This window comes from Gopherus flavomarginatus, chromosome 7 (genome assembly GCF_025201925.1).
Source record: "Gopherus flavomarginatus isolate rGopFla2 chromosome 7, rGopFla2.mat.asm, whole genome shotgun sequence".
NCBI classification, from domain to species: domain Eukaryota; kingdom Metazoa; phylum Chordata; order Testudines; family Testudinidae; genus Gopherus; species Gopherus flavomarginatus.
The window spans coordinates 1026324-1048341 of record NC_066623.1 but is presented as its reverse complement, the minus strand read 5'-3'; the positions used below and the strand labels follow the sequence as shown (position 1 = coordinate 1048341).

The 22018-nt window shown below is 51.8% G+C and overlaps 1 protein-coding gene across 6 annotated transcripts in view; it reads left to right on the top strand.

Annotated features, from left to right (window-relative positions):
- Positions 1 to 22018, top strand: part of NSD1 (nuclear receptor binding SET domain protein 1) — a 133706-nt gene that overhangs the window by 95201 nt on the left and 16487 nt on the right. For all 6 annotated transcript variants that reach the window (XM_050962909.1, XM_050962911.1, XM_050962910.1 and 3 more), the window contains 10 exons: positions 67 to 267; positions 1422 to 1601; positions 2332 to 2488; positions 2853 to 3058; positions 3932 to 4044; positions 5527 to 5796; positions 7653 to 7769; positions 11643 to 11784; positions 12790 to 12896; positions 20701 to 20905. In XM_050962909.1, coding sequence (XP_050818866.1) covers positions 67 to 267; positions 1422 to 1601; positions 2332 to 2488; positions 2853 to 3058; positions 3932 to 4044; positions 5527 to 5796; positions 7653 to 7769; positions 11643 to 11784; positions 12790 to 12896; positions 20701 to 20905 — 1698 coding nt within the window. The remainder of the gene's footprint in view (positions 1 to 66; positions 268 to 1421; positions 1602 to 2331; positions 2489 to 2852; positions 3059 to 3931; positions 4045 to 5526; positions 5797 to 7652; positions 7770 to 11642; positions 11785 to 12789; positions 12897 to 20700; positions 20906 to 22018) is intronic.

Genomic DNA, 22018 nt, shown 5'->3' with positions numbered 1-22018 from the left:
GGTGGTAACTCTTTCTTAGAGAGTTCTCCTTCCCTTTCGCCATGTGACCGGTGTTCTCTCCTCCAGGCGTCCACACCTGCTTTGTGTGCAAGAGCAGTGGGGAGGACGTGAGGCGATGCTTGCTCCCCTTGTGTGGGAAGTACTACCATGAAGAGTGTGTGCAGAAGTACCCACCCACAGTCATGCAGAACAAGGGCTTTCGATGCTCACTGCACATCTGTATGACTTGTCATGCCGCTAACCCAGCAAACCTTTCTGCATCTAAAGGTAAAGAAACCCTTCTGTGCCTGCAGTTACTGGGGCTAGTCAGGTAAAAAGGCAGGAGCCCCTTTCCTGTGTCCAAAGCATCTTTCATTTTGGAGCAGTTTGAGGTGCTCGATGTCTCCCACCCAGTGCCTATTCCTTAATCTTTCATCATGGGACATTTGCTGTGAGCTGTGTAAATCTGGTCAGCAGGGGAAGGTGCCAAATGGTGAACTTGCTGCTCTCTAGGGGTATGTCTACCCTGCGCGCTGAGCCTGGGCTCCGATTCAGGTTTGAATCGAAGACCCTGCTCCATCCACACATACAGATCCATCAGTCTGACTCAGGACCTGGGTCCTAGGACCCTGCTAGGGGGTGGGTCAGAGCTCAAGTCCCTCTGAAACTCAGGTGCACTCATTGTCAGTTTGCATTGTGGACACAGACCTGAGTCAGAAGGTCTGTGTAGGTCAGTACGGACACACTGACATGGCTGAGAGACCTGGGTCCAGCAGTTGTCGCCACAGGTTTATAGTGCAGTGTGGATGCTCAGGCTGGAGCCAGCTCCCTGCTCTGGATGTGGCAACCTGGCGCCCAGGATGGCAGTGCCATTCAGGTTTGTCTCAGCTGCTCCTCTGGCTTGGACTGCCCTGCAGAATTAGGTCAAGGTGAGGCAGCTGATGTCACCTAATTATGTCAGTGTCTGCACCACAGGACTCTTTCTGCTGCAGCAAGTGGCCCCCTACACCGATACCATAACGCCATCTCTGCGAGAATGTCAATTTCACAGCTGGTAGGCTCCTTGCTGTGAAACTGAGCCAATCACAGCTGTGAGCCGATGCCCACCTGACAGCCGGGGGGAGCCAGCTGGGAGCCGGTGCCATGTTGCAATGCCTGGAGCCTCTGCTGCAGGCTGTGTGCCGGACAGACTTGCTCTCCAGCCCCTCTGCATGGGGCGCAGCACCCACTATTTGGTGCTGACTGTTCTGTCAGTTAGTTTAAATGCAAAGAAGGAGTTATTGAGAAACTGGTGTAATTAGAGGCAAGGTGTCCCTTCACCAAGTGGCTCATTTCACCTTTTGTTGTAAGCCTAAATATTGACAAAACTAAGTTCTAGGAGCAAATTATAATTCTCACTTTCCCTCAAGTGTTTACCTGTGTCCAACCTTTTCCACTGCAAGGTCGCTTGATGCGCTGTGTTCGGTGTCCAGTGGCATACCACGCCAATGACTTCTGTCTGGCTGCGGGGACCGTGATCCTCGCCTCCAACAGCATCATCTGCCCCAATCACTTCTCTCCACGGAGGGGCTGCAGAAACCATGAGCACGTCAATGTCAGCTGGTGCTTTGTCTGCTCAGAAGGTGAGACCCTCTGTTCTCTGCCTAGTGCACTGTGAGCACCATGGGGCGGGGCCTGTGCTGGGGTGCCATGGGTAGAGACAGAATGCAGGAACCGGCTACTTAGCAGGATAAAGCTACTGAGGGCAGGCCAGTTTGGGGCCCTCATTTTTGTCCAGTGCCAGGTACTTGTCTTGCTGTCACCAGGCCTCACTGGATTAGGGTTTGTTTATGTTAGAGACGCTGTTCCATACACTGGACAGCTGTGCTCCCAGGTCTCTGTATCCAGGCTGGGGGAAGCTGGAGGGCAGGAAATGAGACGATCATCTTGATGGAAGAACTTTGCCCCTGGAACAGCTTTGCAGAAGAGCCTGAGTCTGTTTTCAGATGTGGTTGCACCTAGTCTTCCTGCGAATGCCTCCCTGCAGGAACCCCAGGAGATGAGAGAGAGCCTCAGCTGCATGTGGCCATTGCTGCCAGGCCTGGGCGAGGTGAAGGGTACAGAGTACAAAGCCTGTAGGCTACTGCTATCCTGTTTTGAGGGACTTCAGTGGTGCCTAAGCATTGTTCTGGCCCTCTGCATGGCCTTGTGCTGCTGTTCGGTAGCGATGGAGAGAGCTCGGGTGGCTGGGCAGGTGGAACGAGCTTTATGTAAGAGCCTGGCCCCCTTCCCGGTGCTTTGATTCTGTCTGGGAGCATAGGGGCCTGTGGTTTTGTGATGTGGCTCTCACTGCTGTATTGCCCCTGGATGCAGGGGGCAGCCTTCTGTGCTGTGAGTCTTGCCCAGCTGCTTTTCACCGCGAGTGTCTGAACATCGAGATGCCGGAGGGAAGCTGGTACTGTAACGACTGCAAAGCTGGCAAGAAACCCCATTACAAGGAGGTGGTCTGGGTAAAAGTTGGGCGCTACAGGTGGGTAAACGTAGAGGTGGTTGATGTCCATGTTAAAGCCCTTCCTCGTGCAGCACTGACTGTGCTGGGGAGATCTGGAGAGTGCTGGTTTCTACTCGTGTTCATGCAGCTGGGTCTGGTTTTAATTCCATGTAGGCACCTGGCAGTAGAACACGCCATTCCTCCCCCATTCTTTTCCTCTTCCCCAGCCAAGCTCCTGCCCAGCACTGCTGCTTTGCGTGACGTACTGGAAGCTGCAGGAAAGTTCCTTTTCCTTTTCTCCTTCTCAGTGCCCCTAGAGAATGAAAAATCGCTGGTGCCAGCTTTTAGGGGCAGTAGTGTCAAAGCTTTGACCTACTTTTCCTGTCCCTATCCCCTGTGACAGGTGGTGGCCAGCTGAGGTTTGCCATCCTAGAACTATTCCTGTAAATATCCAAAAGATGAAACATGACATTGGCGAGTTTCCTGTGCTGTTTTTTGGGTCCAATGATTACCTCTGGACGCACCAGGCTCGGGTGTTTCCCTACATGGAAGGCGACGTGAGCAGCAAGGACAAGATGGGCAAGGGAGTGGATGGCATTTATAAGAAAGGTAACGCATTTCCTCACGCTCTGGGGGGCACTAGCTGTCTGCTCTGAGATTGTTTTGGGCCAGTTCCTCTATGGTCCCACGAAGGGCATCCATGGGGTGGAAAAATGATGGTCCTCCCAGAGTCAAGGTTGAAGCAAGGCTTGCAGAGTACCTCTGATTTATGCCTCAGACCCATAAGTTATCCCACCCAGAATAGTCAGAGGTCTGAGCTTATGCCAGGGTAACAAGAGACACCCAGCTCCTGAATTCCAATTTATTCCCATTCTGCCACAAACTCTGTGAACTTGGCTGAGCCACTGCACCTCATGTTCACTATCTGTAATGTGAGAATAATGCATATACACACAACATTGTTGTAAAGCAGACTACACCGTACACCTAACACAACTCCTCAAGGACAAGGTATGCCACTAACAATCCATACTGCATTCCTCCAGCCACAGGCACCCACCTTACAGCTACTCTGTGCCCCTTCAGTCTGGCCTCTTCCTGATTCCTGCTTGTGGGTGTTGGATACAGCAGTGTGTTGTGCTGGAGGGGACCCTCCGATACAAGTAGTGATGGAAAGCCAGCATCTCAGGGGGCAGAACTAATGCCGCCCTCACCCCCCAGCTCCCTCAGTGGGGCTGCTAATTCTTCCAGCTCGGTTCCTGGTAGCTCTCTTCAGTGACCCCTTCAATGGGGTGCTGTTACTCCACCTGGGGAACATCTCGCTTTGGAGCAAGGTAGCAAGTCACTGGAGCGTGGCCTGCCCATTCAGAAACGTGCATACAAACAGCTGAGCACAAACGTGGCCATGGAGAATACTCAGGCTACCTGTCTTCAACACTAGCGCAAGGGGCTTCTTGTAACACAGCATCTATTTTCTTTCAGCTCTGCAGGAAGCGGCTGTGAGGTTTGAAGAGCTGAAGGCACAGAAAGAACTGAGGCAGCTGCAGGAAGACAGGAAGAACGATAAGAAGCCTCCTCCCTACAAACATATCAAGGTGAGGACATCACATCATCACCAGCTGGTGGGAGCTAGAGGGAGGCCTGGGTCATAAGCACTGAGCTGTTGGTGCAGGATATTTATAGGAAAGTCACATCTTACGCGGGGGTTAGGTTCTGAAGTCAGCGCATAAGGCGAAAATCGCGTATAGTCAAATGCTCATTGAGTGCAATGGCGGGCGGAAGCGCCCGCACTACAGGTGCAGTATTTAAATTGTTAGTTTTCTCTTTTTTGTTTTGTTTTGCCGAGCGCGTATAGTTAAAATTGCGTAAGTTAAATGTGCCTATGATGCAACTGCACTGTCCGGGCACACAGAAATGCCTTCGCTGCTTGCAGAGTCCTGCATTGTGGAGCATGCCTTTGAAGGCTGATTAGCTACGCCCAGGGAGGATTGACAGGAAGGTTTTCAGCTTCTAGCAGTATATTGAGGCACTTCATCTGTCCTCTCTGCTACCTGAATTCATGAAGCAGCTGTTGTCACTGCTGGACATCAGTGACAGAGATGCTTTGCTTTACTGAGACATCTCGGAGCATCTTTATGTAGCTAAAGACCAGTCATATACAGTCCCGGAAATGTCTCTTCCCCTATGTGGGTTTAGCCAGTGGCAAAGGAAAACACAGTTTTTGTGCAGTTGGGTCCCACCCCACTGTTTGAGAACCAGTGCGCTGGAGGTGGGTCTAGAGGGATTCAGAGGACAGCTCTAGTTACAGGTGAGTAGCATACTGGTGTTCATTGCAGAGGAGTGGATTCAGAAGGGATCGCAAGTTGGTACAAAGAGCCGCAAAGGACTTTTCTCAAGAGGGTGTCTGTTTACTGCCCGCCTTTGAGTTCCTTGCCTTTAACCAAGTCAAAGGCCCTGCTTGTGCTACAAACAAGCCAGTCTCTTCTCCATCTGTTGCTGCCCTCTACCTCCTCACAGAGATGTTTTTAAAGAGCTTCCTGGCTTAACTCTTGAGTTTCAGAATGGGCCTTCAGACCCCAGCCTTATCTGGTCACTCTAGCCTTTACTGGGCAAGATAGTTGGGTAGGGAGTTAACTACTTGTTTGCCAGTGCTCAGGCAGAGTCCCTGCAACCTGTCACAGGTGTGCAGTCTGGGTGGCGGATGGCACAGAACTGTTGGGAGGTAACTTCTTCCAAACCAAGAGGCCCCAAGGAGAAGTGATGTTAAGGCCTGTCACTCGGACGTGGAGAATGTGTTGTTTCACAGGAAGATGCATAGGGTGTGCCAAAGACTGGCAGTGGCAGCGAGAGTGGTAAAGCTGCACCTCTTGAGTGCAGTCAGAGGCTGGGGGTGAATGAATTAGAGGGATGCCTACAAGTTCCATGTATGCTTAGACCTGTGTGGGCTTTGGTCCTTTGCTAGAACTGATATGCACTGTGGCCTGTATGCTCAGAGGGTGGGGTTAAATGCAGCGTTGATTGTTCCTTGTCATGCTATTGTTTCCTAGCTAGCTAACGTTGTATGTGTGCATTCCAAGGTAAACAGACCAGTGGGCAAGGTGCAGATCTTCACAGCAGACCTGTCTGAGATACCACGGTGCAACTGCAAACACACAGATGAAAACCCCTGTGGTCTGGACTCAGAGTGCATCAATCGCATGCTGCTGTATGAGTGCCATCCCCTGGTCTGTCCGGCTGGGGAGCGCTGTCAGAACCAGTGCTTCTCCAAGAGGCAGTACCCAGAGGTAGAAATCTTCCGCACGCTGGCACGAGGCTGGGGCTTGCAAGCCAAAAGGGACATTAAAAAGGTACCCATTATGTGTCTTCATTTTACTCTGTGGTAACACTGAGCCAGCCTTAATAGACGTCTTCTTATGGTTTCCATAACTTACATATTGTCTAACCAAAGAGTTCAGATAGAAGAGACATGAGTGACTTCAGTTTCCTGACCTGCTTTCATCCAGGTGGCAGGGGTGTTCTGGCTTAGCTGGGGAAGTGCCTTGGGATCTAATAGTCCCTGTAGTAGCCTAGAAGATGGTTCAGTCCATCTGCTTATATGGCCCGCAGACACTAAAGCAGTGGGCACTAAGACTGGTTTGAGATTTCCTAGACAGGGAGCTCTGAGCTTCCATTTTGGAACCTCCAGGCATTCTTCACAGGGGGATCTTACTTAGAAACCCAGGTCATAATTCGTGTCTGTTGGGGAAGCCCTCAGAAAAAGGGCAGTGTCCTTGGCAGAGCTGTAGTGATGGCTGACGCTAGCATATCTGGATGTGGAGGATCCCCCTACTGCCGAAACACCTATCTTTCTAAAATCCAGAAGTCTAGATCTGCTGCTGGTCGCAGGGATTTTCTCCATAGTAAAGAGGGTTGTGTTAAACAACAAAGGAAAGCCGAGAACAATTTACCCTATATACTCATTCATTAGCCCGTTCGTTTATAAGCTGACCCCCCAAGATGATTAGGTAAAAATAGCAAAAACTGTGTGACCCTTTCAAAAACCGACCCCTATGTTTCAGGGATTGGCAGACTTTGGCTCCTGGCCTGTTAGGGTAAGCCAGTAGCGGGTCGGGATGTTTTGTTTACCTGGAGTGTTCACAGGCACGGAGCCCCTCAGCTCCCAGTGGCTGCTGTTTGCCTTCCCGCAGCTCCCACTGACTGGGAACGGGGAACCGCAGCCCCAGGAACTGAGGGGCTCCGTGCCTGTGAACGCTCCAGGTAAACAAAACAACAGTGTATTAAATATTCAAGGCAATGATTCCATAGAGTTTAAAATCATCAAATTTTGCTGTAGACCGTTTATAAGCCGACCTCCGCTCTTAGATGCGTCACTTTTTTACCAAAAATATTCAGCTTATGAACGAGTATATACAATAAGTTGAATAGAGGACAGAGATGTATGTGTAAGGGTTGTTAGACAGCAGAACAGCCTAGCCAAGGAGGGGTTGGCATCTCCAGAGAGAGGAAGGCCAAACTCAGCCCCTGACCTGGCCTCTGTGGGCTGCCCTAACTGCTGCCCCTGATGCAGTGTAGCTGGTTATCCCTGAAAACCTTCCATGTAACCTGTCTCTAACCACCACACAAGGAACCAGCGAAACTCAGATGCTGAACCGGGGATATCTTTTGGTAAAAGTGGCGCAGCATTGTACTCACTGTGTTTGGTGGCCTCTTGAACAGGTTTTACTGCGTGGGATAAATGCCAGCAGTGTTCAGACCAGGTGCCCTGTGCTCTGCGATGTTGCAAAGCTTGTTGCTGGACTATGTTGCTGGACAGTGGCTGTGTATCAGTTCTGCTGACAACTGTAATTCAGTTATGGAGCAGGTGTCAGTATGGAATTCTGTAACACACTAAATCCAAATTCACATTACTTTATGCTGTCCCTAAATGTTTTATTTTCAAATAGAAAAGGGGGTAATGGGTGACTATATTATTAATGGTCCTATTTAGTTTACTGAATAAATTTTTTGAAATGCATGTAGTTGCTGCAGAATCTAGGTGAAACGAGCTGCAAAGTACCTGGGGTCTAGTCTTTAATTAAATGAAAGTATCCAGAGAAGACATGGCTAGCAAGCTTTGTTAGCACAGAATTGCCTTCCTCCTCCAAAGAGTTCTGCTTCCATCAGCAGCAAGTCCTGAGCAGCTGCCTGTTACTTTCTTTTGCAGGGTGAGTTTGTTAATGAATATGTGGGAGAGCTGATTGATGAGGAGGAGTGTCGGGCACGAATCCGCTACGCACAGGAGCATGACATTACCAACTTCTATATGCTGACTTTGGACAAAGTACGTGATGGGCCTCTCTCTTGCCAGTATCTTAGACCAATGGCTCTTAATCTTTCCAGAGTACTGTACCCCTTTCTGAAGTCTGAAATAAATAGGATGAAATTCAGTAAGGACAAATGCAAAGTACTCTGCTTAGGAACGAACAATCAATTGCATAAATACAAAGTGGGAAGTGACTGCCTAGGAAGGAGTATTGCAGAAAGGGATCTGGGGTTATAGTGGATCACCAGCTAAATATAAGTAAACAATATAATATTATTGCAAAAAAAATAAAAGCAAACATAATTCTGGGCTGTATTAGCAGGAGTGTTGAAAGCAAGACAAGAATGAATTCTTCTGCTCTACTCCATGCTGATAAGGACTCAGCTGGAGTGTTGTGTCCAGTTCTGGGTACCGCACTTCAGCAAAGATGTGGAGAAAGTCCAGAGAAGAGCAACAAAAATGATGAAAGGTCTAGAAAACATGCCCTGTGAGGAAAGACTGAACAATTTTGGTTTGTTTAGTCAGGAGAAGGGAAGCCTGAGAGGGGACATAAGGCTTCAAGTACATAAAAAATTATTATAGGGAAGAAGGTGATAAATTGTTCTCCTTAACCTCTGAGGGCAGGACAAGAAGCAATGGGTTTAAATTGCAGCAAAGGCGGTTTAGGTTAGACTTTGGGAAAAACTTTCTGACCGTGTGACTAAGCACTGGAACAAATTGCCTAGGGAGGTTGTGGAATCTCCATCATTGGAGGCTTTTAAGAGCAGCTTAGACAAACACCTGTCAGGGGTGGTCTAAATCAGCTACTATCAAACTTTAGCAACCTGAGAACTCCCATTTTTATTTAAATTGTTTTGCTAACCCCAAGTCCCCTGCTCAGCCTCAGGCCCTTCCCCCAAGGCCCCAGCCCTGCCCCTCCCCCTCCCCCAAGCACTCTGTCCCCACTCCTCCCTCTCCCTTCCAGCACCAGCTGCATCTGCTGAACAGCTGTTTCCTGTGTGCAGGAGGCACAGGGAGGGAGGGGGAGGAGTTGAGCAGCGGGGTCCGCAGACCCCCTGGAGGACCCTCGCAGATCCCAGGTTGAGAAGTGCTGGTCTAGATAACACTTAGTCCTGCCTCAGTGTAGGGGACAGGATTAGCTGATCTCTCGAGGTCCCTTCCAATCCTACCATTCCATGGTTCCCCAGTGCTCAGCTGTAATGGTCACAAGGGCCATATAGGCAGACAGGCAATAGGATTTCTCTAAATATGATTTCTGCTCTTACTGGCTCTCTGTTCCTGGGTCCGTGATGGATCCAGCCTAGTGTCTCAAGCCACCCCTGCTAAGATCCTGAGGCTGCCGTCTGTTCACCAGAGCACGTTTCCTTTCTGGCTATGGTCAGAGAAGGACCCTGCTAGGACTGTAACTTGCTAATTGTCAACTCACAGACCTCACAACACTGCTCCCCTCCCCTGTCTCACCCTTGGTCTACCCTCAGCCTCAGGTCCTGGCCTTGTGCACTGTACCCACCCCAGCAAAGGTGAATTCTCCTGGTGTCTTTGGAGCAACTATAGAGTCATCCAGCTGCTTCTGGACAGTCAAGTTTTCCCACATCACACCATGAGCAAAGGGCTAGAGGGCCCACATTTTTGGAGGATGCTAGGAAGCCTGGGATATGGGTGACTGGACTCAGGCCCACATAATGCAGTGTAGATGCTGGAGCCTCAGGTTGGGACTCAGGTTTCAACAGTTCCTAACCTGGGGTTGCAGATGCATTCAAGCCCTAGGTTAACAAACACAGAGTCTGCTAATCCGAGCTCTGCTAACCCTGGGCTTACACTGTGGTGTAGACAGACCCCTAGGGCACTGTTTGGGAGCATGGGATTCCACTGGCTCCAGGCCTCCCTTGATCACAGGTGTCAGAAGAGTGCTCAATAGCATGCTCTGCTCTTGTTCCACTATTAGGTGCATCACTGAGTTCTGAGGCTCCTCATGACTTGAATTCAAAGCACCTGAGCACCAAGCAGAGGCTTTGGTCATAGTTGTAGACTTCTCTGCACTCTTGCTGTCTTGCCTGCTTCTCTGTCCTTCTCTTTTGACTTTCAGAGACAGCAGTAGTATCTCAGGAGCTTTAAAGTGCTTATCAACTGCAGCCATGCAGTGTCTCTATGCACAGACATGCCTTGTGCGTGGTGTCTCAAGGCTCTGACTGAGACACACTCGCACCTGCCTCCACGAGCAATCAGGCCCCAGAGTGAGCTCCTCAAAAGCCCTCTTGGGCTTCGACTTTTCCAGTAGTTGCACATAGCTGACCCAGAAGCCTGAAAGGGTCACGTTCCCCACTTAGGTGTTGATGGTTGACCTGGCCCATAGCAGCATAGATCCGACAGGACGGAACCCGGAGCTCAGCGTTTGTCCCGGTAAAACCTGAAGCCTCCTTTCTTTCAGTAGCATCTCAGGTCTTCTCACCAACATTGTTGCACCATTGCACAGTCCCAAACCTGAAGTGGGGCCAGAGGTAATTGCACCACAGAAACGCCGTGTTCATTAGCTTATTGTTACAACTTGATCAGTGCTCAGCCAGCCAGCATCGTCGAAGGCAAATGAAAACTATCACTGTGGACTCCACTGTCATATCCTTCCTGCACTCCAGCCCATAACCTGGTGTCCTCTTCAGCTTGGCGTTCTTGCTAGGGCCTCACATTGAGGCTGTGTCTAAATCTTGCTGTTTCTTTCTACATAGCACCTCTAAGAGACAGCCTTTCCCAGCCATCTGTCCAGCTAAAATGCTCATCCCAGGCTCTCATCTTCTCGATTACTGCAGCCTCCTTCTCTTTGGCTTTGACAAGTGTGACCTTGCCCTGCTCGTATCCATTCAGAACAGGCCTTCTAAGGTCTTTTCCTAGCCATTGGTTTGACCATGTCACAACTCCCTTTGCACCCTCCACTGGCTTCCCCTGCTCTAGGGCATCAAACACAAGCTGCTTGTCTTCGCGTTCAGGGCCCTTCATGGCCTGTCCTAACCTTCCATTCATCTCATATTCGCTATTAAGCCATCAGTGCTCACCTCTGATTGGCCCGTGATGTCAGCCTGTGCTCCCCACGTGTTAAATATTCCAACAAGCTCCCTTGTGCTTTCCCCTGTGCTGCCCCACATACTTGGGAGGAGCCACCTCATTATCCACCTCTAGATACAGTCTCAAAAATCTCCTTTGCTGTGACAGCTGTAAAAAGGTTGGCAAGGGTTGAACTGGCGGTGCATAGAGACTGCCACCTGTCATGCTGACTATTATTGTCTGATTGATTACTAGTACGCCCCGTCTGTCTGTCTGTTTGTTGTTTCTTGTCTTATACATAGATTGGGGCAGGACTGACCATCTTGTGTCTCTCTTTGTACAGCGCCTAACACAGTGGGGTTCAGGTCCACACCTAGGGCTCCTTGGTGCTTCAGTGATACAAATAATAAATAAGATGATGATTATGGAACACAAGAGAGCAGCACAGGAGTGGTGCTGGTATGCCCTGCCGCAGCATGCTGGCCTGATATGAGCCCTGGGTTTTACCCCTCTGAGGAAGGAAAAGCAGCCTCTTTCAGGAGGAGGCCTCCATGTCCATTGAAGGAACAGGTGCTCGGGGGGGTCAGGGAAGGGCAGTTCTCTGCATTTTACACTTTGCCTGCAAGCCCCAGCGAAGGGAAGCAGAGTGCAGAAGCTTGTTTGGATTGTGTCAGGTGTCAGAAGTGCACACGGAAAAGGTACTGCCCATAGGGCGTTGTAGAACACATACCCAGGCACTGAAAGCCAGCATGGAGAGCATTTGGTAACACGTTTTGGGGGCAGGGCAGGGCCTGTGTGGGCTGGCTCGAGCAGGAGACATTACGTTAGAAAAGTTGCTTTTCCTTGTGCTTTTAGGATCGAATCATCGATGCTGGACCGAAGGGCAATTACGCTCGATTTATGAACCATTGCTGCCAGCCCAACTGTGAGACTCAGAAATGGTCCGTGAATGGCGATACGCGGGTTGGGCTCTTTGCTCTTGTCAATATCAAAGCTGGTAAGGGACCTTGTTCTGTTGTTGACCCAGAGTTCTCGATGGTGGGGAGCCTGTGTCAGGAAAGAGAAGGGTCTCGAGTGAGGGTCTGGAACAAAGCCTCAGTACGCAAAGGGGGGAACACACAAGCGTGGCAAGGGCGGCAGAACTGGGGGATTAGCGAAGAGCCCCTGCAATGGAAATATTGCGGGGGGGTCGGGGCTGATGTATGTTTCCACCACCTGCCCCATGTTTTCCACCCCCTAATATCTTGTGGTGGCAAGAGCGAGGCCCTTGTGTGTTTCCTTCTCCATGCACATGCGTGGTGGGGGGCAGAGGTGCGAGGGACCTGGAGGAGGGGCCAGAGGAGCTGCAGTGGCACACAGCATCGGGTTGGCCGCTGGAGAGCAGGTAGGAACTGCTCTCCTTTCCCAGCCAGCTATTGCAGCTGGGCCAGCCAGCGCTGGTGTACAGGGACTGTGCAGCGGGGAAACAGTGTAAGCCCCCTGCAGCTGGGATAGGCTGGGGGACGGTGCACTGGCCCCTGAGCAGGGGGACATCAGTGCAGAGGGAGCCAGATACTGATGAACTGCCCTACAAATGGCAGGAACTGTTGCGATGCCCCATCACAGCCGGGTTCCAGCTCCCCCTAACCCCCATCGAGCCGTAGCAGCTCCCCCTGCTTCCTGTCTTTCCACCTCCTCCCTTCTCAGCAAATGTCTGTGCCCCTGAGCAGAGTGGCACAGTTATAATTGCCCGGAGCCCAGCAATATGATTCCTGGCTTGCCACTGGCAAGCAAGCAAACAAACGCAATGTCAAAACTGGAATGTGGCAGGTGATGTGGTCTGCATCTACTCGCCAATCCGTGTAGATCTACCCTATGGGAGGGGAAGAAGCTGGTGCCCCTCCACATTTCTGCCAGCTGTGAGTAGGTTCTGGTATATCTTCAGTTCAGGAGGAGAAGCAGAACTTTCTGCTGGGTGGTTTGTCACAGTCCAGATGTTGCCACTGATTTCTTTTATTGCCAGGAACTGAGCTGACTTTCAACTACAACCTGGAATGTCTGGGGAATGGAAAGACAGTTTGCAAATGTGGCGCTCCAAATTGCAGCGGGTTCCTAGGAGTACGGCCAAAGGTAAGACAGCCCTTCTCTGGCTTCTCTTTATTCTTGGAGCTGGAGGGGCCTGCTTGCTGCAGGATACAGAAAAGCCGTGATAAATGCCACCGTATTTTCAAAGTGGTTGTGAAAATCCTGCTGGGGTTGAGATGGGCAAACGTGCAAGTTCCTCACTTTGTTACCGGAGCATCTTAGACTTTGTTAAATCAGCGTAGGAACCAGATTCCAGAGCGCAGGACCCACGCAGAGGCCTTGTCTGCACTAGGAGAGTACGTAAGTATTTTTCTCCATGGGTTTAGCAATAATACATTAAAGTTTACTAGTAAAATAGGAACAGAAACACTCTATACGTGCACCAGAGATGAACTTTTGAAGCTTCCTGATTTTTGAGCACTTGATTTCGTAACCTTAATGTGGCAGTAACAGGAATTTAATTTTTTTACTTTGAATATTAGTGTTTGCTTGGGATGGGGACTTCTTAATGAAAACATGCAGAACCAGTTGGCCTCGCTCGCAGTCTTCGCCAGCAGAGTCTGAGCCGCAGCTGTTCAGTAGTTCCACATGCTTCCCCAAGCAGCTTGTAAGCTCTGTGCAGTGGAGTTAGTGGGCACATGCTGCAACTGAGAAACTGCCTCGTTGAGAGTTGAGTTTGGTGCTGCACCACCAAAGCCTCACAGGTTTACAGGCCAGGCCCTATGTTCGCCACAGCAAGCTGGAGCTCAATTCTGTAGTGGGATCCCAGGTTTTGTGGCCTTGTGGTGTCACAGATTGGAAATTCTTCAGCAGCCTCATTTCAATGAAAACCACAGCTTTTCCCCTAATTACAGATGAGCTGAATCGCACACTGAGCCCCTCTGTTATTTACATTGATACTAAGTTCAGTTTATTGTGTGCTGTCGCCACATTTTCGGTGCATGGTGTTCCTCATATTCTTCTCTAAGTGGTTGTTTATGTCCATTCAAAGTAGGTGTGCGCACCGCATGCACGCCAGCCGGAAGATTTTCCCCTAGCAGCGTCCGTAGGGTCGGCACGGGTGCCCCCTGGAGTGGTGCCACCACGGCGCCCTATAAAGGGAACCGCCGACCCTCCACCCCCTCAATTCCTTCTTACCACCGGTGACAGCTAGCTGGAACTTCTCTTGCATAGCATTTTGGCAGTATCCTATCCTTACTGTTTAGTCCGTGTATTCAGTTATTTTATAGTTATTTAGATAGATCTTTGTATATAGTTTTCATGGTGGGGGGTGTTCCCCCCCCCAGAGTCTTCGTTGCTTGCTGGGGCATACCCTGGTCCCCCGGGTTTAAACTCTGCGAGAACTGCGGGAAATTCATGCCCAAGAGTGACCCGCACTCTGCGTGTTTGAGGTGCCTCAGAGAGAGCCACCAAAAGGACCGATGCTCTATCTGTAGAGGCTTCCGCCCGCGAACTCTTAAGGACAGGGCTCAAAGACTTAGAGCTGCCTCCATCAGGAGGACTCTACGACCACCCTCGGACCCAGAACCGGCTGAGGCGAGGCCCAGCACGTTGTCCCCGGTGCAGAGTGCCCCGGCATCAGGACTTAAGGCCCAGCCCAAGTTGTTGAAAACCCGGCACTGGACGGAGTCTGGTCATAGGAAGTCAGCCTCAGTGCAGCACCGCTCACCTTTGCCGGTGCCCGCCAAGAGAAGGAGGCTGGTGAGGGATCGGTCACCCCGGCAGGATCCGAGGCCGACGCCGTCCGCAGGTGTAAGTGGACAGGCTGGGCTGCAGCCCTTGGCAGTTCTGTCGACTCCCGCACCGCAGAGAGGGTGGTCGAGTTCGGACCAGCCTAATTCCCTGGACCTCAGCAGAGACATACGCCCCCCATCAACGCCGGAGGCGTTCGAGGTGGCCTCAGGCCTAATGAGTCTCCCGACACCGGCCTCCCCGCATCGTAGGGAGTTGCCTACTGTGGCCCGTCCACCAGTGCAATCTAGAGGCAAGCCGGCCATGCTGTCGCCTCCCTCCCCGCACCGCACTGTGAAGGTGGCACAGGACCAGATGAGAGGCTCCCTGCCGCCTCAGCACTGCTCTCCTTCAGCACTGGGTGCTGCTCCCCGCAGGTCCTTGTCCTCAGAGACCTGAGACTCAGAGGCAGACTCCTATCGCTCCAGCTGGTCGCGGAGCAGGAGATTGGTGTCGGGGGTGAGCCACCAATGTTAACTGCAGTGGCAGCAACAATGGCAGCTGCCCTCGCAGTGGCCGTTTTGGACTGCCTGGGGCTACTATCAGTTGGTAGGCCAGGCATTTGGCCCTCAATCAGGGTCGGCTTCGGTGTCCTTGACGTCGGTGGCCCCAGCGCAGCTGCCTCCCTCACCGGCACCATCGCCGGGCAGGGGTGTGCCATCATCAAGTTCAGCACCTCCTAACCGGGCAGCGGCACCGGAAACGGCTTTCGTTCGGGCTCCGCCGGCACTGCATGATTCGCCAAGTCACTCACTGGCGACCTCGGTACCCGCCGCAGTGCCGCATTTAGACTCGGAACCGGCACCGTAACCTCAATACCGTGTGCCACAGGACCCCAAGGGGCCGCATGCACTGGAGGAAGGGCTGCCCCATGTAATCTCCTCATCCTCCTCCCCGGGCGAGGCGGTCTCGGGCACGGCTGCGGCACCGGCCCTAGAGGACATTTGAATCCTCCAACAATTGCTTCGGCAAGCAGCTCAAAGCCTCGCAATCCAAGCGGAGGAGATCGAGGTGGACGCAGACCCTGTAGTGGACATTCTGGCCCCCTCAGGGCCATCCAGGGTGTCCCTCCCACTGATAAAGACCATAGCGGATATGTTCCGCACCCTATAGCAAACACCAGCCTCATTGGCGCCTACCGCCAAGAGGATGGAGCAGCGTTATTTGGTCCCCTCTAAAGGGCACGAACACCTGTACACCCACCCTTCCCCGGACTCCCTGGTAGTGGATGTGGCCAACCAGCGGGAGCGTCAAGGGTTTCAGGGGTCAACACCGAAGAGCAGGGATGCAAAAAGACTTGAGCTCTTTGGCAGGAAGGTGTACTCCACGAGGGACCAACAACTCCACATTACCAACCAGCAGGCAATAGTAAGCCGATATGGCCACAACACGTGTTCGGCCATGTCGAAGTTTGTGGAGCTCCTTCCCCAGGACTCAAGATCAGTTTTCAGCCGTAGTGGAGGAGGGCAAACTGATCTCTCGAGCCTCCCTCCTGGCTGCCTTAGATGCGGTGGACTGAGCCTCGCGCACCCTGGCCACGGGCCTGGTCATGCAGCAGGGGGCCTGGCTCCAAGTCTCGGGCCTGCCCTATGAGGTCCAGCAGACGATTCAAGACCTCCCCTTCGAAGGGCAGATGCTGTTTTCGGAGAAAACGGACAAACCTCTCCATAGCTTAAAGGACTCGAGGGTCATGCTTCTCTCACTGGGCTTGCATACCCCCGCGACCAAGAGCAGACAATGTAGGCCGCAGGTGGCCCATCGCCCATACCAGCCACAGACTGGCCAGGAGCTGGGGCGCAGGCGGGGCAGAAATGGCAGGAGGCATCACCAGCGCCACCCCTCCAGCTGGGCGTCTGGCCAATCGAGACCACCATCTGGGTCTAGACCCCCTATTTGATGGTACGGTCAAGGACAACCTACCAGTGGAGACTCTGGATCCTTCCACCCCTACCGTTGGGTCACGTTTGTCCCACTTCTACCGTGCCTGTTCCCGAATTACGTCGGACAAATGGGTGCTCTGCACGGTAGAGAGGGGATATTCTATCCAGTTCTCCTCCCTTCCGCCTCACCAACCTCCCTCCCCGTCCCTCTTCAGGGACCCTTCTCACTTCTAATTCAAGAAGTGAAGTCCCTCACGGAGGCAGGGGCGGTGGAGGAAGTCCCCCAGGAGCTCAGGGGCAACGGCTTCTACTCCCGGTATTTTCTCTTACCGAAGGCAAAAGGGGGCTCCCGGTCTCCTCTCAGCGAATCTCTTCGTGTATCGCGACTTGCATCCGGGAATGCTACTGCATAGCTAAGACCCCTGTCCCTCCGGTCACGGCTCACCCCACCAGGGCGCAGGCCTCCTCTGTGGCGTTCCTGGCTCAGGTTCCGACTCAGGAGCTTTGTAGAGCGGCCACGTGGTCCTCCATCCACACGCTCTCGTCTTACTATGCCATCACGCACCAGGCTAGGTCATGCAGCACTCCAGTCAGCAGTGATCTCTGACCCCACCTCCTGAGGTCAGGCTTGTGAGTCACCTACTTTGAATGGACATGAACAACCACTCGAAGAAAAAACGGTTACCCACCTTTTAGTAACTGTTGTTCTTCGAGATGTGGTTTTCATGTCCATTCCAACACCCACCCTCCTGCCCCTCTGTCAGAGTGCCAGCAAGAGGGAACTGAGGGGGTGGAGGGACGGCTGGCCCCTTTATAGGGCGCCGGGGTGGCACCACTCCAGGGGACGCCCGGGCCGACCCTACAGACGCTGCTAGGGGAAAATCTTCTGGCTGGCATGCACACGGCGCGCACATCTACTTTGAATGGACATGAACAACACATCTCGAAAAACAACAGTTACTAAAAGGTGGGTAACTGTTGTGGGTTTTTTTTCCTGCATCATAGAAATCAGGGAAGCTGGAGGTTTTAGCAGTTGGATGGGAGCAGCTGATGATTTAGGCCTGGGGGTTTGGTTTGGAGTTTTATGATAAGCACATTATGGATGTTTCTGATAAAACAATCAGCAGTGAAATAGCTAATTGTGTTTACACTTAACTTGCCATTGTTGGGATCCAGAATTAACATTTCAGTCTGATGACTGAGGTAGGTCACTCCCTCAGAGGGATTGTTTCAGGCTATCTGCAGACTCAGGAAGACAGCACAGAACATAAGAACGGCCATACTGGGTAAGACCAAAGCTCCATCTAGCCCAGAATCCTCTCCTATGACAGTGGCCCATGCCAGGTGCCCCAAAGGGAATGAACAGAGCAGGGAATCATCAAGTGATCAGTCCCCTGTCACCCATTCCCAGCTTCTCATAAACAGAGGCTAGGGACCCCATCCCTGCCCATCCTGGCTAATAGCCATTGATGGACCCATCCTCCATGAATTTATCTAGTTCTTTTTTTAACCCTGTTATAGTCTTGGCCTTCTCAATATCCTCTGGCAAAGAGTTCCACAGAGTGACTGACTATGTTTTGTGTGAAGAAATTACTTCCTTTTGTTTGTTTTAAATTTGCTGACCCCTAGTTTTTGTGTTATGAGGAGGAGTAAATAACACTTCCTTATTTACTTTCTCCACCCCAGTCATGATTTTATAGACCTCTATCATATCGCCCCTTAGTTGTCTCTTTTCCAAGCTGAAAAGTCCCAGTCTTCTTAACCTTGCCTCATACGGAAGGTCTTCCATGCCCTTCTGTTTGTTTTAAAGGCTCTCTTTAAAACCATAAAGACTTTACAAAAAAAGAAAAAAAAAGTCAGAGCTCAGGCCACATCTACCCTGCAGAGGCTCCAGTGCCGCAGCTGTGCCTCTGCAGCGTAGATGCCTCCTAGACCGATAGAAGGGGTTTATGCATGGACATAGTTAATCCGCCTTTCCCCCTTCCACTGATGTAGGAGGTGTCTAAGCTACAGAGAATTCTGGCATCACTCTAGCCACGCTGACATTGGGGGCTAGGACGACCGAACTACGTGTTGCACAGCGCGCAGAATTTTTCCCAGCCACGAGAAATGGAGCTAGAGCTGATTTTCAGCTGTAGACCAGGCCTCGCAATGTGCAGAATAATTCTTTAGCGAGGAGCATATTTTACAGCAAGAGAGTATTGCAGGGTCTTGCTTAGAGTGATCATCTGCTTTTGCAGCTGCCCTTGCTATTCAAATACCCTGTGTTCCATGCAGTCAGTCCCCGCATGGCATTCACCTCCTGCTTCCCCCCCACCCAGCCCCACATACCTGCACTCAGGGGCAGGACAAAATCTGGCCGAGAGGCTTATTTACGTTAAAGTTTGAAGTTTCAAGTTCAGCTGGTCTTTTAGTTATTCCCATGATGGCGGGCAGGTTTCTTGTAGTGGGGAATAATGTGTGTCAGTAAATCCTTTCATTACTCACCAACAGGGCCGGCTTTAGGCCTATTCACCCGATTCCTGGGAATCGGGCCCTGCGTTCTAGGTGCCTTTTAAATTTTTTTTACTTACCCCAGCTGCAGTCTGCTCCAGGGGCTTCCATGGCCCCGCTCCCCTGACCAAAGCGCCGGCGGGAGCACGGCTGCCCCACAGCCCCGCTCTCCTGGCTGGAGCTCTGGCCGGAGCGCCACGAGCCCCGTGGCCCCACTCTCCTGGCTGGAGCTCTGGCCGGAGCGCCACGAGCCCCGCGGCCCGCTCTCCTGGCTGGAGCCCCGTCCGGAGCGCGACGAGCCCCGCGGCCCGCTCTCCTGGCTGGAGCCCCGTCCGGAGCGCGACGAGCCCCGCGGCCCGCTCTCCTGGCTGGAGCCCCGTCCGGAGCGCGACGAGCCCCGCGGCTCTGCTCTCCTGGCTGGAGCCCCGGCCGGAGCGCGACGAGCCCCGCAGCCCCGCTCTCCTGACTGGAGCCCCATCCGGAGCGCGACGAGCCCCGCGGCTCTGCTCTCCTGGCTGGAGCCCCGTCCGGAGCGCGACGAGCCCCGCGGCCCCGCTCTCCTGGCTAGAGCCCCGTCCGGAGTGCGACGAGCCCCGCGGCCCCGCTCTCCTGGCTGGAGCCCCGTCCGGAGCGCGACGAGCCCCGCGGCCCCGCTCTCCTGGCTTGGAGCTCCGGCCGGAGCGCGACGAGCCCCGCGGCCCCGCTCTCCTGGCTGGAGCTCTGGCCGGAGCGTGACAAGCCCCGTGGCCCCAGCTGGAGCTCCGGCCGGAGCGCGACGAGCCCCGCAGCCCCGCTCTCCTGGCTGGAGCTCCGGCCGGAGCGCGACGAGCCCCGCGGCCCCGCTCTCCCGGCCGGAGCGCAACGAGCCCCGCGGCCCCGGCTGGAGCTCCAGGCCCTTTAAATAGCCCCCTGAGCCCTGGGGTAGCGGGGGGTTCTGGGGGCTATTTAAAGGGCCAGGGCTCCAGCTGCCTCTGCCACCCCGGTCCTTTAAATAGCCGCCGGAGCCCTGCAGCCCCCATGCATTCCCCAGGGCTCCCGCAGCTATTTAAAAGGTCCGGGGCGGGGTAGAAGCAGGGGAGCCCCGGGCCCTTTAAATAGCCTCCAGAGCCCTTCAATAGTGGGGGGCTTGGGGGCTATTTAAAGGGCCGGGGCTCCAGCTGCCTCTGCTGCACCCCCTGCCCGGCATGTATCATGAGGGGTTTTAAAAACTCTTCAGGTATTAAAATGTGCACTCCATAACAGGAAGCTAATGTCCCCGTATCACGGTCCATGGCTTTGATACTTTTCAGGGTAAGATAAAGCAAATCTACTTTTAATTCTTTAATATGTAAAAACACATACATCTCTCCCTTTGTTTAATCTCACTGCCTGGAATTTGTCATTCAATCACCAACATACCAGTTTTTGATTCTCGTTTACCAAAAAAAAAGACGAGATTGGGTCCATGCCTAGGGAGGAAAGTTAGTCTGGCGTGAAACTCAGGAATTCAAGTGGCTTGGCCATGCTGTGTACAGATGGAATTGTTACTTGGCTTTGGATTTCATTCCAGTTTTTCCTCTGTTTGAACATGCAGAGTATCCCCAGTTGCCTTGTTTTGGAGATGACAGTTGTATGCTAGATGGGCAGCTCTCCTGTAGGAAGATACTTCAGCATGGCCTGTGCCACTTGCTTAGATCAGCCAGAGGGAGCAGAAAGGAAGGAGTGGGGGCAGAGACCAGTGTTAATCTGTATGCTCTTACTTGCAGAATCCCCCTAACCTTACAGAGGAGAAGTCCAAGAAGTTGAAAAGACGGCAGCAGATGAAGCGCAGGTCACAGGCAGAGATCATGAAAGAGCGAGAGGATGAGTGCTTCAGCTGTGGAGACGGAGGGCAGCTAGTTTCGTGTAAGAAGACAGGCTGCCCAAAAGTGTACCACGCAGATTGCCTCAATCTGACCAAACGGCCAGCAGGTCAGTAATGCCTGGGGCAACTCCTCTGGGTTCTGCTCTTGGGAAGGTAACTGTACAGACCTGCACTGCTAGGCCTGGCTTGGGGAAAGCAGATTCTCTGCTCACCAGCAGTAATACACAATTGGAGCTTCGAAAAATTATAGATTGTAATTTTCCAAGACAAGAGATATCACACCCACCATGATGCAATTCTATATTGGACCTCAGTGTAATGAATAAAGTTGAGTTGATCACTGGACTGGAAGTTGGTGGTTACCTAGGGACCAGTGATCATGACCTGTTTACAATTCATTGTGAGCGAACAGAGAACAGTCCCAACCAGTAATATATACACTGGGTGCTTCAAAAGGGCTCATTTCCTGAAGCAGAGAAAAATTACGAGAAAAATTGGGAGCTGGGGAAGCAGAAACACATTTAGGCAGTAAAATGTGAATGAAAAGTGAGAGTTATTAGATGACCCAAAAGCCACAACTCCACAATCAAGAAAGAGGAGAAGTTTGGTTAAAAGTCCATCCTGGTTCAGTGGCAAATTAGAAATAAAATATCAATATATAACAAATACGAAAAAAGGGGGAAATATAATAATAATAATAATAATATAAATTAGAAGTTATGAAGTTTAGAAAATTGATAAGAGAAGCTAAAGATAGCAGGGAAAAACCCATTGCTGGCAGGGCTAAGGTCAGTGAGGAGATTTTTTAAAAATATATCAGGAACAAAATAAATCCCAGTGGTGGTATTGGCCCATTACTTGATGCAGATGGTAAAATTGTTCATATTGATGCAGAAGAGAGAGAAGTATTTAATAAATATTTCTCTTCTGTATTTGGAAAGAAGCAGGATAAAGGACTTTTATCACGTGAGGATAAAGACGTATTTTCCAATCCATTAGTGACTGAGGAGAGTGTTAGACAACAACTGCTAGGGATATACATTTTTAATTCAGCACCCAAGAGTCCTGAAAGTGTTGGCTGAGGATATCTCTGGTCTGTTGATGTTCATTTTTAATAAATCTTGGAATACTGGGGAAATTGCAGAAAACTGGAGGAGTACTAGTGTTGTGCCCATATTCAGAAGGGCAAATGGGATGATGCAGCTATTTATTGGCTAGCA